The following is a 16369-nucleotide window of genomic DNA, read 5'->3' on the forward strand; positions in this document are numbered from 1 at the left end:
TTATTTCCTGCTACTTATCTGTTTCTGGAGCAGAAGGCAGGGAAAAAAGGACAGTGGGGGGAGTGCAGATAGAGACGCATCTCCAAGGCTGATCTTTAGGGCCTTTGATGGGGGAAACCGGTGCCCCACTTCGGTGCCACTCCTCCTGCTGTAAAACGATGGAGTCAGGGACACGGAGCACCTTCCAGAGCCCTGAATAAGGAGATTGTTATCACTTTGCACACATCCACACACAAGCACACATCCACCCTGGTTTTATTGTCACACTTTCAGGTATATTTAAACAGCACCCCTCCCCTCCATGCAACACGCACACACACAGAGAAGGAGATGTTTTAGAGGAGGATTTGGACCCCTTGCAACCATGGAGAATAGCAACTAGGTAAAGGCAACTAGCGGGCACCTCATCTTGGCAAGGGGCACTGACTAGGCATGACGGGAAGGACACGCTTCCTTGGCACTTCTCCCCTTCACCCCAGAGGCAAACTTCACTCTCTTTATCTCGGAAAGGGTTCGCTGTCTCTGCTTCTGTGGCCGCCAGTCTCTTCCAAACATCCTCTGCCACTTTTACAAAATGGATGCTCATGTGCCAACTAGACTCTGTTTGTGGGTCTTCCTTCCTTCTTGCAAGAAGCAAGGCTCCATTCCTCATTACATTCTCTCCCACTTTTACAAAACGGATGCCCATGTGCCAACTAGGCTCTATCCACCTAGGCTCAGTTTGTGGGTCTCCCTCCCTTCTTGCAAGAAGGAAGGATCATTACATTCTCTCCCACTTTTGCAAAATGGGTGCCCAGGTACAAAATGGATGCTCATGTGCCAGCTAGGCTCCATCCTTCTCGCTTTCGCGGGCTTCCCTTCCTCCTTACAAGGAGCAAGGCTCCAGTCCTCATTACATCCTCTGCCACTTTTACAAAATGGGTGCCCCTGTGCCAACTAGGTTCTGTTCCCCTCGTTTTCATGGGGTTCCCTTCCTCCTTGCAAGAAGCATGGCTCTAGTCCTCATTCTATACACCCGTCTGTAGAGGAATCAAGGGGAACCAAGTGTTGTTGGGTCACGTTGGGCTGTCCTGGCAAGGGAAGATGCCAGGGACATCAGACTCAAACTGTTTTAAGTGAATGCAGAAAAAAAACCCATCTGTTCCATCCAGGACCCAGAGGCTGCTCAATTGATCCGTCCGTCCTCCAGCGATGGATCAGGGACATCGCTAAAATGGCTGTAGTCAGGTCTGGAGTCCTGGATTTGGATCCAGCTGCAGGCAGGGAGAATTGTTGGGAGAGAGAAAGAGAAGAGGCAGTGCTAGGTCAGGTATCTGTTACTAACCATCATAATAGTAATAGTAATAGGAGGCCAGTATTGGCCTGGGCTTAGCCCTTGGCGCACAAAGATTACCCAATGATGGCAGCTGGGAGGAGGAGGAGGAGCGCACCAAACAGGAATGGAAAGCCTTTCATGAAGTGCAGGCAGGCCGGGTAAAGGGAGCTGAAGACCCCCGTGGCCACTAGGGAGCACAGCCCTTCCACGCAAGCCACGGCCGCAAAGAGGGCGCCTGGGAAGAGAAAGGGAGGAAGCACAGCGCTCAGGCAGAGGCAAGTCCTGGGCCCCAACACGAAGCCCATTCTGCCAATGGGGCAAATGTGCATAAGTACTTTTTAAGTGTCTTTTATTTAGAAATGGGCAGCATCCTTATTGCTATCTAGCAATGAAGTAGGAGGCCAAAGGCATACAACTCCACTCCTAGTCCTTGGGCATCCATCCATCCATCCCTTTAATTACAGCCTATTATTTCCTAAAGCTGGGATTCAAGCCCGACTTATAAAATAACACTTTGTCGGTGTTGGGTGCCTTCAAGATGTTTCTGATTTATGGCGACCTTAAGGCAATCTTCTCCTGGGGTTTTGTGTGCAGGATTCATTCAGAGGGGAATCCAGAGATATAGCCGTGTTAGTCTCTAGGATCAGTGCATAGAGAGATCTTGCAGCACCTTTGAGACTCACTGAAAGAAAGAAATTGGCAGCAGCTTTCCTAAGCTTCAGTCTGCTTCTGAGGATGTAGAAGGAAGTTGCAACATCTCTCTATGTCCTCATTCAGAGGAGGTTTCCTGTCATTGCCTTCCTCTGAGGCTTGTCCAAAGTCACACACCGGATTTCCATGGCTGAACAGGGATTCAAACCCTGGACTTCTTGGACTCCTAACCCAATACGCAAACCAGTGACCATACCGGGTCAACGCATCACATCCCACTTACCTTGCTCCGTCTCGTCTGCTAATTTGGACAGCTTTGAGCGGAGGACGGGAGTGACCATCATGGAAAGGAAGAGGAGGCCGTAACCTATCCAGGAAAGGAAGAGAAAAGGAGGAAGGGGTTTTGTAAAGTGGGCGACGCCTGGGAGATGCTTCTAAGTTTCTCCTTTTGCATTTTGCAGTTCTCCCCAAAAGGACCCCCCACAAATCACCAAGCATTGGGCAGAAACACCAAGAGACCCTAAATATTAGGAAGGATGCTCAAACCCAGTTTGCTCCAAAGACACCAACATGCAAAGCAGACTCTCCCAGAATCTTATGGTCCCCAGAAAATTGGATTAAAGCTCCCAGAATCCCACAGCCTCTGAGTAAGTTGGACTGCAGCTCCCAGAAGTAGGTGGCCTCCGGATGGGTCGGACTACCGCTTTGGCTATGGGATTCTGGGAGCGTCAATCCAACCCACCTGGGAGGCCCCCAGATTTGGAGAAACCTATTAATAATAATAATAATAATAATAATAATAATAATAATACGTTTTATTTATAGACCGCTATTCCGCGATGATCATAGCGGTGTACAGTAAAATCGTAATACAATACAAAATACAGTTAAAGGAGGGAGAAGTCTCGTCCTTCAGGCAGTCCCTGATGTTGCTGGGTCTGCCTGATCGCTCCCTCTGAGGCCAAGATGACAGTTGAGGAGGGAGGGGCCTCTTCCTTCAGGCAGTCCCTGATGTTGCTGGGTCTGCCTGGTCGCTCCTTTATTTATATTTATACTTATTAATCAGCGGGAAAAGTAAGGAAACCAGGATGTTTCCAGTGGGTTGTTTGCTCCTCAAACCAGTGATCCCTCCAAGTGCCTTGGACTTCCAGAATTCCCAGCCAACTTGGCCAATACTCAGGAATTCTGGGGGATGAAGTCCCAAACTCCTGGAGAACCAAAGTCTGGGAACGAGCACCTTAAAGCATCCCTTCCCATCCTGACCCACCTGTGAACATGATGGGCGTCGTTGCAGCCAGGGCAATGGTCACCAGCCCGGCAACATTGGACAGGAGCCCAGCTTCGGCCACCCAGGAGTCCTGGGTCCACCGCTGGAGCAGCCGCAGCCCGGCCAAGCTGCTCAAGTAGCTCAGGTAAAGGGCGGCTGATCCGTAGCCGATCAAGACCGGGTCCCAGCAGAGCGGGCTGCTCAGTTCGTACAGCACCAGGATGTCCCGCGTCCCGAAGTGCACCAGGACCACGAGGAAAAAGGCCAGGGAGTAGAGGGCCAGCTTCTTCCGTGCCCAGCCCCGGCTGGGTGCCATGTACAGACGGGCCACGGAAGCGTAGTGGCGGAGGGTGAAGAGTTTTGCTTGCCGTTTCTGGCCCACTGACTCCTGCAACACGAAAGCAGCATAGAAAGCAGCGGCAAGGCTGGCGGCAAAGACCAGCCAGAAAGGGGCCACGTATCCCTGGGCACGTCGCCACGGCCCCCCGAGGACGCTGGCCCCCATCCCCGCCAGGCCCAGGCAGGCCTCCAGGAGGGCCACGCGGAAGGTGCGAGAGGGACCCTCGCTGACGTCAGCCGCGTAGGCAAAGCAGGCGGCCAGGATGAGGTTGTAGTCGCCCGAGAGGCCGCTCAGGATCCGGCCAGCCAGCAGGTAGCCCACGGGCAACTGGGCATACATCACCGCCAGGTAGATGCCCGCCTGGAGGGCCATGCCCAGTGCCGGCAGGATGAGGACCGGGCGGCGGCCCACGTGGTCACTCCAGGGGCCAAAGAGAGTGACTGCAAAAAGGCCCACCAAGAAGCCGGCCAGGTTCAGGTAGAGGTTCCAGTGGGCCACCAGCGTCTCCAGCTCCTGGGGGCAAAACAAATATGTCAGGTGGAGGAAAGTGGGATGGATGCCCCCAAAGTGCCCCCTTAGAGTTTGCCCAGAATGACAGCAACCCACAAACCAGCTCTTGGGCCACAAGAGAGCCAAGCAGTAGGACTTGGAGGGTTCATCTTGGCAGCCAGACAAGGAAAACCTGGGAAAGCCTCATCTCCCCAAATTTTGCTCTGCCAGGCATTCAACTCCCAGAAGCCCCAGCCATCTTGGTCCATGGCCAGGAATCCTGGGAGCTGGAGCCCAAAGGCTGGGAAGCTCTGCGGGAAAACAAGGCAAATGGGTTTTGTATTCCGTTTGCAAAATAAAAATGGCAGACAATTGTAATACTGCTATTATCTGGCCTTGTATAAATTGCATATACCATATATACTTGACTTTAAGTTGGCCTCATATTATATATGTGTGTGTGTGTGTGTGTGTGTGTCGAGGGCAGGTTTGGGGGCCAAAATTATGGATTTGGATCTGAGTCCTGGATAAGTCAAAGGGTTAACCTAGGAGAACGTAACAAAGGAGCTAAAGTGGATGAAGCAAAGGAAAACATTGCCAAAAAACCTACAAAATCCCAGCAGGCATAACTATTAGTGCCTAGAGTAAAGGCTGGATGGATGAGAGACTAGAAGGGGGTGGCAGTTATTTCCAGAAATGTAGTTTAAAAAAGGGACCCCCAAAAACCTGGGTCGACATCCATGGGTCAATGTATGCACTGTATTTTAACTCATATATATATATATATATATATATATGGTGAAAGGCAAGTGTGTGAGTGTGTATGAGAGTTAAAATACAGTGCTTACATTGTCCTATGGATAAGTCGACCCAGCTTTTTTGGGCTCCATTTTTGAACCAACATTTCTAGATTTATACATGAGTATATACAGTAAGTGGCTGCAGAACAACCAACCTTCCCCAGAAGCCCTTGGCATGGAGCCTTGGCAGCAGGGTCTCTGGGGCAGGGCTCTGCCAACCAAGGGAGCAAACCCATTGGGAGGGAAGGAAGGAAGGAAGGAAGGAAGGAAGGAAGGAAGGAAGGGCAACAATGTAACCTCCAAGGGATCAACAACCTTGCAAGGAGGGCAGCCAGCTCACCTGCTCCTGGGTCCCCTGCTGGCTCTGGTTCCCCCTGCAGGGGCTGGGCTGGGGTCCACTGGTGCCATTGCTGGAGGGCCCCCCTCCGAGCCTGTCCCAGAGGAACTGGGTGCAAAGGGGGCCCTGCAAGCCCAGGGCCAGCGTGGCCAAGGCCAGCACTGGCTCCACCGCCCGGAGGCCCCTCTGATGGCAGCCCTGGCATCCTTGGCATCCCTGGCATCCCTCGGGGGCCCCGGGGGTCGTCTGGGCCATGGCTCTCCCTCCCTTGGCAGGGCAGGCCTTGCAAGGCAAGGAGGAGGAGAAACAGAGGGCCGTCCTCTTCCTTTGCAGAGCAGCCCAGGCTGACAAAGGCAAAGGGGCTGGGCATTGGAAGCAACGCCTTCCCCGGACATTCCTGCCTTTGGGGCCCCAGGATTGGGGGACTTCTTGTTGTTGTCCTTCATAACAATAACATTAATATTAATAATAATAATAATAATAGTAGTAGTAGTAGTATATATATATATATATATATATGAATATAATAGAATATATTAGAAATGCAAATAGTGACTCTAAAATACGAATACTGAAGTGCAACATTCTTTCAGGGCAGCCTTTAGTTAAAGTTGACCACAGAGTTGCACTAGAGGAGGACCTAGATGTTCCTAGAGAGAACAGACGAATCCAATCCGTGAATAATCAAGACCGCCAACATCAAAGCCGCAAATACGGAGGGAGGAGCGTAGTAGTCTCCGCTTGGCCGCCTTTGCTTCCAAGGAGAGCCCATGGAGCTGGGAACGTGGCAACCTTAGGCCTCTCTCTTCTTTCGAAGGGAAAACCTGGGGGATTGGGCACCTTGGCAAAGCCAGGCGCCTTTCTCTCCAGAACACTAGCCCTTCCTTTGCAAAGGCATCGATCGGGGCAGGCGTTATTGATTTGCAATCAGGCTAATAATAATTGGGAGAATTCAAAGATATAGCCGTGTTAGTCGGTAGAATCAGTACGCAGAGAGATCTTGTTGCACCTTTGAGACTGGCTGAAAGAAAGGAGTTGGCAGCAGGAGCTTTCCTAGGCTTCAGTCTACTTCCTCAGATGCATTAAATGATGATGGTGATGGTGATGGTGATGGTGATGGTGATGATGGATGGCAACTGTAAGCAGTATTCTGGTTTCTGGTTGGGTGCCAGTAATGATTTCCAGGGTACAGAAATATAATGCTGTTGGGCACCCTTTTAAGCGCTGTGGCTCCATCCTTGGGGACCCTGGGATTTCTAGTCTGGCAAGGTCTTCCTCTGTAGACAGGGCCATCCAGACCTGGTTTCAGGGCCTTGGTGGCTCTTTCTTGGGTTGTTATCTGTCTTACGGTAAGATTATGCAAAGCAAGCCTCTTACATAAGGCCATAAAGCCATTAAAACAACAACAACCCTGCAATAATTTATCCTTGGAAGAAGGGGCTGGAGCGGCATCCCTTTGCTCCGCTTGGCACAGGGTCGGACCGCGTGTGCCAAGGAGGCCTGGCTGGGCATTGGCAGAAAGAAGCAGGAGAGAGGAACCAGAACCACCCAGGAAACTGGATCGGGTCCAGCGCATTGGCGTTTATGGGAAACATTGTCTGCTGCCTGCCCCAAAAAGCCCTGCTGCCACTCCTTAGAAACCAAGGAGGTCTTTGCAAGGCCTTTTCCCGCAGAAGGGACTATTAATCCTGGACTGTCCCCTCCCTTCCGCATAGATCTGGCAGCAATGCCAGGCATCATTATTTATGCCAGCCTTCCTCAAATGAAAACCTTTTTGGTGCAAAACCAAATCCCTCTTCTTCATGCCTCTTGTTTTCTTGTCAGTGTTGCTGGGTGCCTTGGAGTCACTTCCGACTCCCTCGGGAAGTGCTTGAGTCTTTTCCTTTGGGAATCTACCCGCCAAGGGTGCTTTCTCTGTGGATTCCTCCACCACCACCAGCGGCTGGAATAGCTGACCGCCAGGCTTTCCTCCCTATGGCCCTATGGGGACAGCCAGGCGGAAATGTTCCTTGGTGCCTCCAGGAGCTGAGCAATGATTGATGAGGCCTTGCCTTGACACTGCCCAGGAATCCAGACACTCAAGGGCCCAGAGCTCTTCCTTGGAGCACAATGTTCCTTCTTCCCAGAACGGAGCTGCAACGATTGCTATCGCAGGAGGCTTCCGTGTAAACAGCCCCAAAGGGCACAAAGGGCACTTGAAGCTGGGCTCCAGTTTGGTGCCATCCATCCAGTTGCATTGGACTACAGGTCCCATCACCCCGGCCAGAGACGCAGGCTCTATGGGTCATTTTGTACTTTCTCTTTCCCTCCCTCCTTTGCCTTCCCTCCTGGTCCTACTTTGCAGGGTCATTGTGAACATAAAGTAGGATGGAGATGTGAGGATAAGCAGAAAATGAGGAGAACTGTCTATAACAATGAGAACTCATGGCTGGGGAGCAGAAAGGGGATTTATGGGTCAAGTCCCATTATATGCAATGACGTATTATTATTATCATTATCATTATTACAACAGTGCGGTCCTTAGTATAGCTCTAGGACCCCCCGTGGATACCAAAATCCATGGATGCTCAAGTCCCACTAGATACAGACAGAATGTTGTTGCTGCTTGTTGTTGTTGCAATGGGCCTTTAGTATCTGCCGGGGTTTGGTTTCAGGACCCCACATGGGTACCAAAATCCATGGATGCTCAAGTGCCATTACACACAATGGCATGACCAAGGTTTGCTTTTTGGCATGTATATATGCTTTTGAATATTTCCAAGCCATGGCTGCCTGAATTCAGGGCTAAAGAATCCGTGGACAGAGAGGGACGGCTGTATTTTTAGAAGAAGAAAAGCCCAGGAGTGACAAGGCCAGGCTGCGCGAGGCTGGAAGGTGTGGGAATCGGGGCCGGAGAGGCCTGTCGGACTTGGAGAACGAGATGCTTGCTCCTTGTGAGTCAGAGAGAGGCGCACCGAGGAAGGAGCATTGCCCTGGGAGGCCTGCACCACCGACGCACTCCCTGCTGCTGCCCAAAGTGCCTTGAAGTTCCCCAGCGAAGGAGGAGGCGGCAGTGGAGGACTTCAAGGGCTCGGCTGGCCTGCCTTCCTCCTACCTGCCTTGCCTTTCGGCTCCTCCTCGCCTGCCTCCTGCCAAGGTGCCAAGGTCGGTGCCAGGTGCCCCAGGAGCTTTATATAGAGCCTTGGAGGAGAACTGGAGCTCCTTACCGCTCTGCCCTGCCCTGGACCACTGCCTTCTCCATCATGTGGAGGGAGATCCTGGCCCACCGGCAATACCTGATCACCGTCTTGGCCCCGCTGGTCCTCCTCCCATTGCCCCTGGCTCTTCCTTACAAGGTACGTCCTCCATGTCCTCCATTGCTGCCAAGGGTTGATGCCTTTGCATGCCCCAGAGATGCTTGAGCTGCAAATGCATCCATTTTGCTTGGCTACCTTGCGCCAGCACCCAACAGGTGCAGCTGCATTTGCTTGATCCAGTTTGGATCAAGCAATCCAATCTGGAAAACCTCCAAGCATCTGCCAAACTTTCCAGCCTCAAGGTTTAAAAAGACTTGGCTGGTTTTGCCAAAGAAGCCATCCATCCAAAATACAAAGCGCCAGTGCAGAGGCAGTTTTGGATCAAGGATGGAGGGACTATTTGTTTTTGGATTGCAACCCCCAGCATCCTTCTTCCTTGGGTAGGCTGGCCAAGGCTGATGGGAACTACTGTGATCTAACAAAAAGACAACAAGGGCCACAGTTTGACAGCTCTTAGCAGTTTTTGCAACCATCCAATGGAGCCATTGCTTCTGCTCAAGTACTGCAGGTTATCTTTGGCCAAAGCCACACAAAACATGAGTCTCCCAGATATTTGGCCAAAGCCACACAGTTTTGGAGGTGTTGCTTGACCTCCAAAACAACTAAATTCCCCATGCTATCTTTTCCCTCTTTACGATCTACAGGGTTTTGCTTTTCCAAACCTACTAGAAAATGCTGGGCCTCTTGCTGGAAGTTTACATACATCATTCTTTTCTTTGTCACCGCAAGGACTCGAATCTTGTTGTATTTTTAAAAGGGGAAAGGCCTGAGTTCAGCAATGGAGACCCCTATATTTAAAATTCGAGGACTTTTGCACTATGCAATTATAGCACTACAATTCCACTTCAATTGCCATGTTTAATCTTGGGATTTGTAGTTCAGGGAAGGGCACTGAGGCTTCTCAGCCAGAGCTGGTGCCTCCCGAACTACAAACCCCTGGATTTTATAGGATGTGGAACCATGGCAGTTAATGTGGAATGAAAGCACTATAAATCTAGCAGTGCGACTGAGCCCACTGTCTGGAATGCTAGAAAAGAAAGCGATGGCTCATGATGAAGATGGCTTCTTCTTGCCTTACGCTCAGGAGGTGTCACTGATGGCAGAATGACGCTCTGAGCCATATAAGTGGCTTTTTATTGGATTGCGTGTTGCCCATCCTGGTTTTGCAAAGGGCCCTTTGCTGTGCAGCACCCAGAATCCCCCTCCAGTGCTGGAGGATGATGAGAATTGTGCTTCCTCCAAAAAGAAGAAGACCATTTTGCTGAGTGCTGGCTTTCAGTGTGAAGTGTTGCAATAATGTTGTTTTGGGAGAAGAGGCGGCGCACGGCTTCTGTGGGCAGCATGGAGATACATCATCTATGCATGCGTCCATCTGTTACTTTCATCTTTAAAGAGAGGCAGGATGAAAACCACCCCTCTTGAAAATGCATTGGCAAAGGAGTGTTTTGCCGGACGCCAAGCCGGCGTTGGCGAATGCTCCAGGGCTGCTTTGGAGCCAAACGGCAGCCGGCTTCTGTCCTGGGTTGGGATGCGGCGTTTCCTTCTTGGGCCGAAGCCAGGTTAATGCTCCCTATCACCACCCTTGAGGTGGGAGAGGCTCCTTCCAGAAGCAAGAAAATGCACCAGGCAGGCGGCGCAAAATGTCGGATGCCCAGGAAGCTTCTGGGCATGATGAGGTCCGAGGCGTGGACCTTGCAGCTGGGGCACCAGGCATTTTGGGGATGGTCTGCAAGGCAAACAGCATCCAGCAGCCCCTGAACCCGTCACCCATCGCTCCCAGTGTGGGCCATTCCCTGCAGAAGGATGGACTGGCTGGCCCTTGCCTTGGGGAGGACCTCCTGATGCCACATGCTGCCATTCCTGGCCTTTGCAAAGTGTGCAAACGCTTCCACCTAAGAAGTGACAATGGCAGTAAAATTGGTGCTGGTCGGAATGAGGAAAAGGAAATCTTGATATTCTTCATTCTTGTTCTTCCCTGTCTTTCCACCAACATCTCCATACTCATAACAACCCTGCAAGGTGGGTCAGGCAGGAAAAGAGAACAAGTGTTCCAGCTCATTTTGCTGGTGAATATTCCAACCTAATGACATCTAGGACCCCAAACCTCCTGAGTTTTACCCAGCCCTTGACGTTTTGTTGTTGTGGTGACCCTGGGGTCTTCTTGGCCAAATTTGTTCGGAGGGGGGCCTGAGGAAGCATGGCTTGGCTAAGGCCACCCAGGGCTCAGGTCACACTCTCTCAGCCTCAGAGGGAGGCCATGGCAAAAGCCCCTTTGAGCAAAGCCTGCCAAGAAAACCACAATCCCTCCTCTTCCTCTGCCTTGTTTGATGTCCTCAGACTCTTTCCCAGCACGTAAAGGGGAGGGGTGTGTGATAGACACCTGTCAATCATTAAGCCTGGCACCTTGGTCTCCTTTCCAGTGGGGTTTGGAAGGCCAGAGGTGGCAAACGTTACACTTTAAGGGACAGGATTCGCTCCCTTGCCTGGGAAATGGATGGAATTCGTGACTAACTTGGGATTTACTTTTCCCCCAGTCCTTGGTGCTAGAAATCATTTGCTCCGGTGCGTCCGTGCCCTTCGTCCTCAGAGGCCTCTGTGGGGGTCTCTTCTGGCCCTAAATCCCCCCCTTGGAAAGCCATGCATTTGCACTTTCTTCACCAGACCCTTTTGGGTTGCAATTGCCCTAAGAAGCGAAGGGGAATTTACTCCTTCCACGGAAACTATCCAGTCCTCCTTCCTTGCTATCACAAAGTCCACAACCTGCCCCTATCCTTACCCCTAGTCTTCCTCTAACTCTGACTCTTAATAAAACTCTCTAGACAGTTGTTCTGACTGGGGATGATGGGTGCTCAGGCTCCAAAGATTGCAAGCAAACCAAAGAATAAGTCTTCCATCTCACACTGGGCATAGTAACATTTCTTTTCAAAGACAAGCCCAGTTCTTCGTAATTCATTCTGCAGTCTCCCCATTTTGCAAATAAAACTGAGTCTCTCCACTACACTTTGCTGCACTGGATTTGTCCAAGATACGGATTTGTAAAATGGATACAAGCAGCCCTGAATTCCGGTTCTTTAGGGAAAGGTGGGATATGAAAAACAACAAGAGCCGCAGCAAGAGAGAGGATGGCAAGGGCACAACGGCAGGAAGGGAAACGGCTTGGCTTGCAATGCGTTGTCTGACTCACAATCAGATCAGCTCCTTAATGGTCCAGAATTCCAGTCAGTAAAACCTGGGAGACTGTGAAACCAAGATAAGAAGAGAGATGATGATGATGATGATAGCAATGGTAATAGTAATAATGATAAGAGCAAAATCAAAGGCAAAGATAGCAGGAAAGGTTTTGAAAAAACAAAAACCTGCAACTGGAAATGTGCTGCCTCTGGGAAAATGCAATCCGTGTGGCTAGTTCTCTGGGAGCTCCCATCATCCCCAGATGGTTGTTCTGGCTGTTGAGGATGGGTGCTTGGGCTCCATCTCCCAGCCAAAGAGTGCAAGTCAATCAAAGAATAAGTCCTACATTTCAGAGGGGTTTGGACTGGATGACTCTCAGGGATCCCTTCCACCTCTGTGACCCCAGTGGTACAACCAATGGCACAGGGGCTACCCAGGCCTTCAGCTCCCCCAGTGAGAGGATTTCGCACCTGGCTCTCCCTCACCCAAATCCACGTCTCTTCCAACATGGACACCCGAATCTCCCTAACTTTTCTCTCTGTCCATGTTCTCTTCTTTCCAGGAGGCGCAATGCGGCTACACCATCATCCTGATGGCCCTCTTCTGGTGCACCGAGGCCCTTCCGCTGGCGGTCACCGCTCTCCTGCCGGTCCTCTTCTTCCCACTCATGGGCATCATGGACTCCACATCGGTAAGGCAGGCATAGTGGAGAGGGCAAGATGGTGGAGAAGGGGCTTGGGGGGAAGGCTTTTAGGATGTGGCAGGAGAACTGGAGTCACTTGGCGGCTCCGTTTTAGGCCTTGGAGGAAGACCTGGGAGAACACACTTCGGGCACACAAAGCATAATTCAGTTCCAAGGATGTCTCCTTGAGTAAGCAAAGCACAGCTTAGTACTAGACACGCAGTGCGTCTCAGATATCCAAAGCGCCACTAAATTCAATGTATATCTGAATTAAACACAGCTCAGTTCTAGGTATATAGGTTCAATAGGTTTCAAGCATGAGAAGCACAGCTAAATTCAACGTATGCTTGCTCAAGTTTCAGGCATCCCAGGCACAGGTAAAGTTTATGAGTATCTACTCAGATATCGAGCACAAAGACGTATCTTATTCATAAATAAGCCCTAATGTAGCAAATCTCAGGTGTGCAAAGTAATTCAATGTATGTTTCAGTAGTTTGAACCCAGGTTGACCCAGCCCTTTCCATATTCACAGGTGTGCAAGGAGTACCTGAAGGACACCAACATGCTCTTCTTGGGCGGCCTGCTGGTGGCCATTGCCGTGGAGCACTGCAACCTCCACAAGCGCATTGCTTTGCGCGTCCTGTTGATCGTCGGGGTTAGGCCTGCTTTGTGAGTAGCAAAGGGAAATGGCCCAGGGAAATGGAGGGGGTGCTTTCTCTCTACTCTGAGAAAGGCAGCAGGGTCCAATGGGTAGAGCTAACCCACGCTGATACCTCTCTTGCTCTCCCTTCCCCGGCCAGGCTCCTGATGGGCTTCATGGGTGTCACGGCCTTCCTCTCCATGTGGATCAGCAACACAGCCACCACTGCCATGATGGTCCCCATCGCCCAGGCCGTTTTGGACCAGCTCCACCAGTCTGAGCAGAGAAAGATGGAGGCCAAGCCGACGCAAAATGGAAGCGCCAACCCGGCCTTCGAATTGCAGGAACCGGACAACGGGCAAGGTGGGTCTCCAAAGGGCATGGCTCTCCCGACTCCGGTGTGGCTGTCTGGAGCGCAGAGGGCTTGACTGCCAGATATCCCAGCAAATGTGTGGCCATGGAGGTGGACCTCCAAGTGCCAAAAATTGTGGTTTTCAGCCTTTCCTGGTTCTTCACAGTAGTTGGGGGGAAATTGCATTTTCTCTTCCCATCAAGGCACAATATCTGAGCCGGGTTTGCTCTTTTAAGAGGCCATTAAGACCCGTTCACTTTACAAATGGCTTGAAGTGGGCTATAGATGCAGACAAGATGGCCACCTCTTCCACTGCTGAGCCACTCAGGCTGACTGTCACAATAGATAGATAGATAGATAGATAGATAGATAGATAGATAGATAGATGCCATCAAGAGTCTGACTCAAGGTAGCTTCTGCTGCAACTTCCAGAATCCCCCATCCAACAGCTAGCAGGGGATGCTGGGGACTGCAATGAGAAAATAATTAAGTCTCCAAGTCTTGGGAACGGATTGTGTAAGGTCCCCCTCTGTGAGACCTTTTGGCTCAAACCACCCTCTTCCCACCCATTTCTCTCACAGCGAATGGCCACGTGGTGACCATAGAGAAGGAGAAGCTGCCCGAAGACCAGCGCCAGCTAGAGAAGAAGCACCGCAACCTCTCCAAGGGCATGAGCCTTTCGGTGTGCTACTCGTCCAGCATCGGGGGACTGGCCACGCTGACTGGCACCACCCCGAACCTGGTGCTGAAGGGCCAGATGGACGAGTGAGTACCATACGGATTGGGACCCCACGTGTTTTGGGGCAGCACACCATTCGGCATTTCACAAATTAAAATTAAGAGTGCTTCTCCTTTGCAGAAATGATGCAGTTTGACACCACTTGGGATCTGCCCACTTGCAAATTACAAATCCCAGCATTAAAGCAGTGTCAAAGTGCATTATTTCTCACAGTGCAGGTGCAACCCTGGGACATGGGGGGCCAGTGCACTTTTGCAACCCCTGACAACTGACGTCATGAATCCAGATTGCAATTCCATCATCCCCCCCCCCTTTTTCCCCACTTTGCTTTCTCCAGGCTGTTTCCTGACAACCACAACGTGGTCAACTTTGCCTCCTGGTTCGGCTTTGCTTTCCCCACCATGGTCATCCTCCTGGTCCTCTCCTGGTTCTGGCTGATGGTGATGTTCCTGGGCTTTGAGTAGGTCCCTCGGGGGTCAGCCCTTGTGCTCCTTCCTGAAGTCTGTGCGCATGGTTTGTGTGCATTGAACACTGGGAACAAAGTTATCTCTGTCTCAGCCATTCATATGGGCAGTTTTTAACTTTGGAATGTTTTGGATTCTGGGATTCCAGATAAGAGAGACTCAGCCTTTCCTTTAGGGGAGAAACAACTCCCAAGATCTCTAGGGAGGAATGCAGGGGGATGCTGGGATCTGCAGTACCCCTCATGGTTCTGAAACTAATTTAGGGATTTATTTATTTTTTTGGAGATTGATTCTCACTCCTCCATCCGGAGGAAGAGCTTCCCTGAGATCTCCTTTCTCTGTGTGTCTTTCTCAGCTTCAAGAAGAATTTCGGCTACAGGGCCAGTGCATCGGAGCAAATGCACTCGGACACGGCCTACGATGTAATCCGCAGGGAACACCGGTCCCTCGGCCCCATGAAGTTCTCCGAAGGCACTGTCCTCGGCCTCTTCATCTTCCTCGTCCTCCTCTGGTTCACCCGGGAACCCGGGTTCATGCCCAGCTGGGCAAATGCCCTCTTCAGCAGGGATGGGGTGAGGTAAGAACCCAAGACCTAGGGACAACCCTTTGGGATGAAGGCGCCCCCCAAGGGACTCCAGTCCAACCCTGTTATGTGCGAATATACAACCAAAGCGCTCCTGAGATGGTTATCCAACCTCCTTGAAGGCCTCCAACAAAGGCGGGTCCACCGCCCTCCAAGGCAGCCTCTCCTTAGGCTCTTATGGAAAGGGCCCTCAAGGGCCACCTCATCCAACCCCGTTCTGCCATGCAGGAACCAAACCTGCCCCAAAGATGCCCACTCAATGCCTATTTAAAGACCCCCAAAGAGGGAGGACCCACTACCCTCAGAGGCGGTCCATATTCCAATCTCAAACAGTTCTTCCAGTCAAGAAGTTCCTCCAAATGTTTAGCTGGGATCTCTTTCCTTGTAATTTGAACTCAGTACTTCATGTGCTGGTCTCTGGAGCAGCAAGAAACAAACTCTCCTCCTCCTCCTCCAGCCTTTCAAATATTTAAAGATGGCTCTATTGTGTCCCTTCTCCATCTTCTCCTTCCTCCACAGTTACGTGACGGACGCCACGGTGGTCATCTTCATCGCACTGCTCATGTTCTTTGTTCCTTCTGAGATTCCCCGCTGTGGCTCACGGAGCCGGCGGCAGGAAGGTAAGAGCAGGGGAGCGCTGGGGGAGAAAACACATGGCAATGCAAAGTTTGTGGAGCCATGGTTCTCTGGATCAAATTGGCAGGACTTTTAGATTGACGCCTGTCACTCTCTAGTTTGTAGAATCAGCATGTAGAGAGATCTCGTAGCACCTCTGACTGAAAGAAAGAAGTTGGCAGCATGAGTTTTTGTAGACTTCAGTCAACAAGGCAAAGGGAGACTTGAACTCGGGTCCTTGCACCTCCTCTGTCATGCAATGGAGAGATGATTCTTTGGTCCTCCATGGATTTCACAGATGGATCTCTCTCTGTTTTTTGGGATTTCAGAGGGCACGAAGGAGATCCAAGTGACCCCGGCCCTCCTGGACTGGCCGACCGTCCACAAGAAGATGCCCTGGAACATCATCATCCTTTTGGGGGGAGGATTCGCCTTGGCCAAAGGCAGCGAGGTCAGTGCTCAGAGTTTCCACGCTGGAGTAGAGGGCTGGGTTGGATGACCTTCCTGTACTCTCGCCCGTACTTCAAAATCCATAATGTGCTTTTGCAGAGGTTTGCAAGAAAAGACTTGGGATGGGCCTTTGCCACCAGGAAGATGGGTTTTGGAGTCTTCATTAGCATTTACAGCT

General features: G+C 51.2%; 2 protein-coding genes across 2 annotated transcripts in view; one reads left to right on the forward strand and one right to left on the reverse strand.

Annotated features, from left to right (window-relative positions):
* Positions 1-237: 237 nt before the first annotated feature.
* Positions 238-5542, reverse strand: SLC46A1 (solute carrier family 46 member 1). Its single transcript, XM_042442437.1, has 5 exons — positions 5203-5542; positions 3234-4086; positions 2250-2333; positions 1394-1550; positions 238-1253 (listed from the first exon to the last, which is right to left on the reverse strand). The coding sequence occupies exons 1-5, from the start codon at positions 5452-5454 to the stop codon at positions 1166-1168; spliced, it is 1434 nt and encodes a 477-aa protein (XP_042298371.1). The 5' UTR covers positions 5455-5542; the 3' UTR covers positions 238-1165.
* Positions 5543-8459: 2917 nt separating this feature from the next.
* Positions 8460-16369, forward strand: part of SLC13A2 (solute carrier family 13 member 2) — a 10153-nt gene continuing 2243 nt past the window's right edge. The window contains exons 1-9 of the mRNA XM_042442590.1: positions 8460-8534; positions 12229-12357; positions 12881-13017; positions 13149-13351; positions 13922-14105; positions 14417-14539; positions 14899-15120; positions 15646-15746; positions 16071-16192. Of these exons, the coding sequence (XP_042298524.1) occupies positions 12259-12357; positions 12881-13017; positions 13149-13351; positions 13922-14105; positions 14417-14539; positions 14899-15120; positions 15646-15746; positions 16071-16192 (1191 nt within the window). The 5' untranslated portion in view covers positions 8460-8534; positions 12229-12258. The remainder of the gene's footprint in view (positions 8535-12228; positions 12358-12880; positions 13018-13148; positions 13352-13921; positions 14106-14416; positions 14540-14898; positions 15121-15645; positions 15747-16070; positions 16193-16369) is intronic.

Source organism: Sceloporus undulatus, chromosome 11 (genome assembly GCF_019175285.1).
Source record: "Sceloporus undulatus isolate JIND9_A2432 ecotype Alabama chromosome 11, SceUnd_v1.1, whole genome shotgun sequence".
In the NCBI taxonomy this organism is placed as follows: Eukaryota; Metazoa; Chordata; class Lepidosauria; order Squamata; family Phrynosomatidae; genus Sceloporus; species Sceloporus undulatus.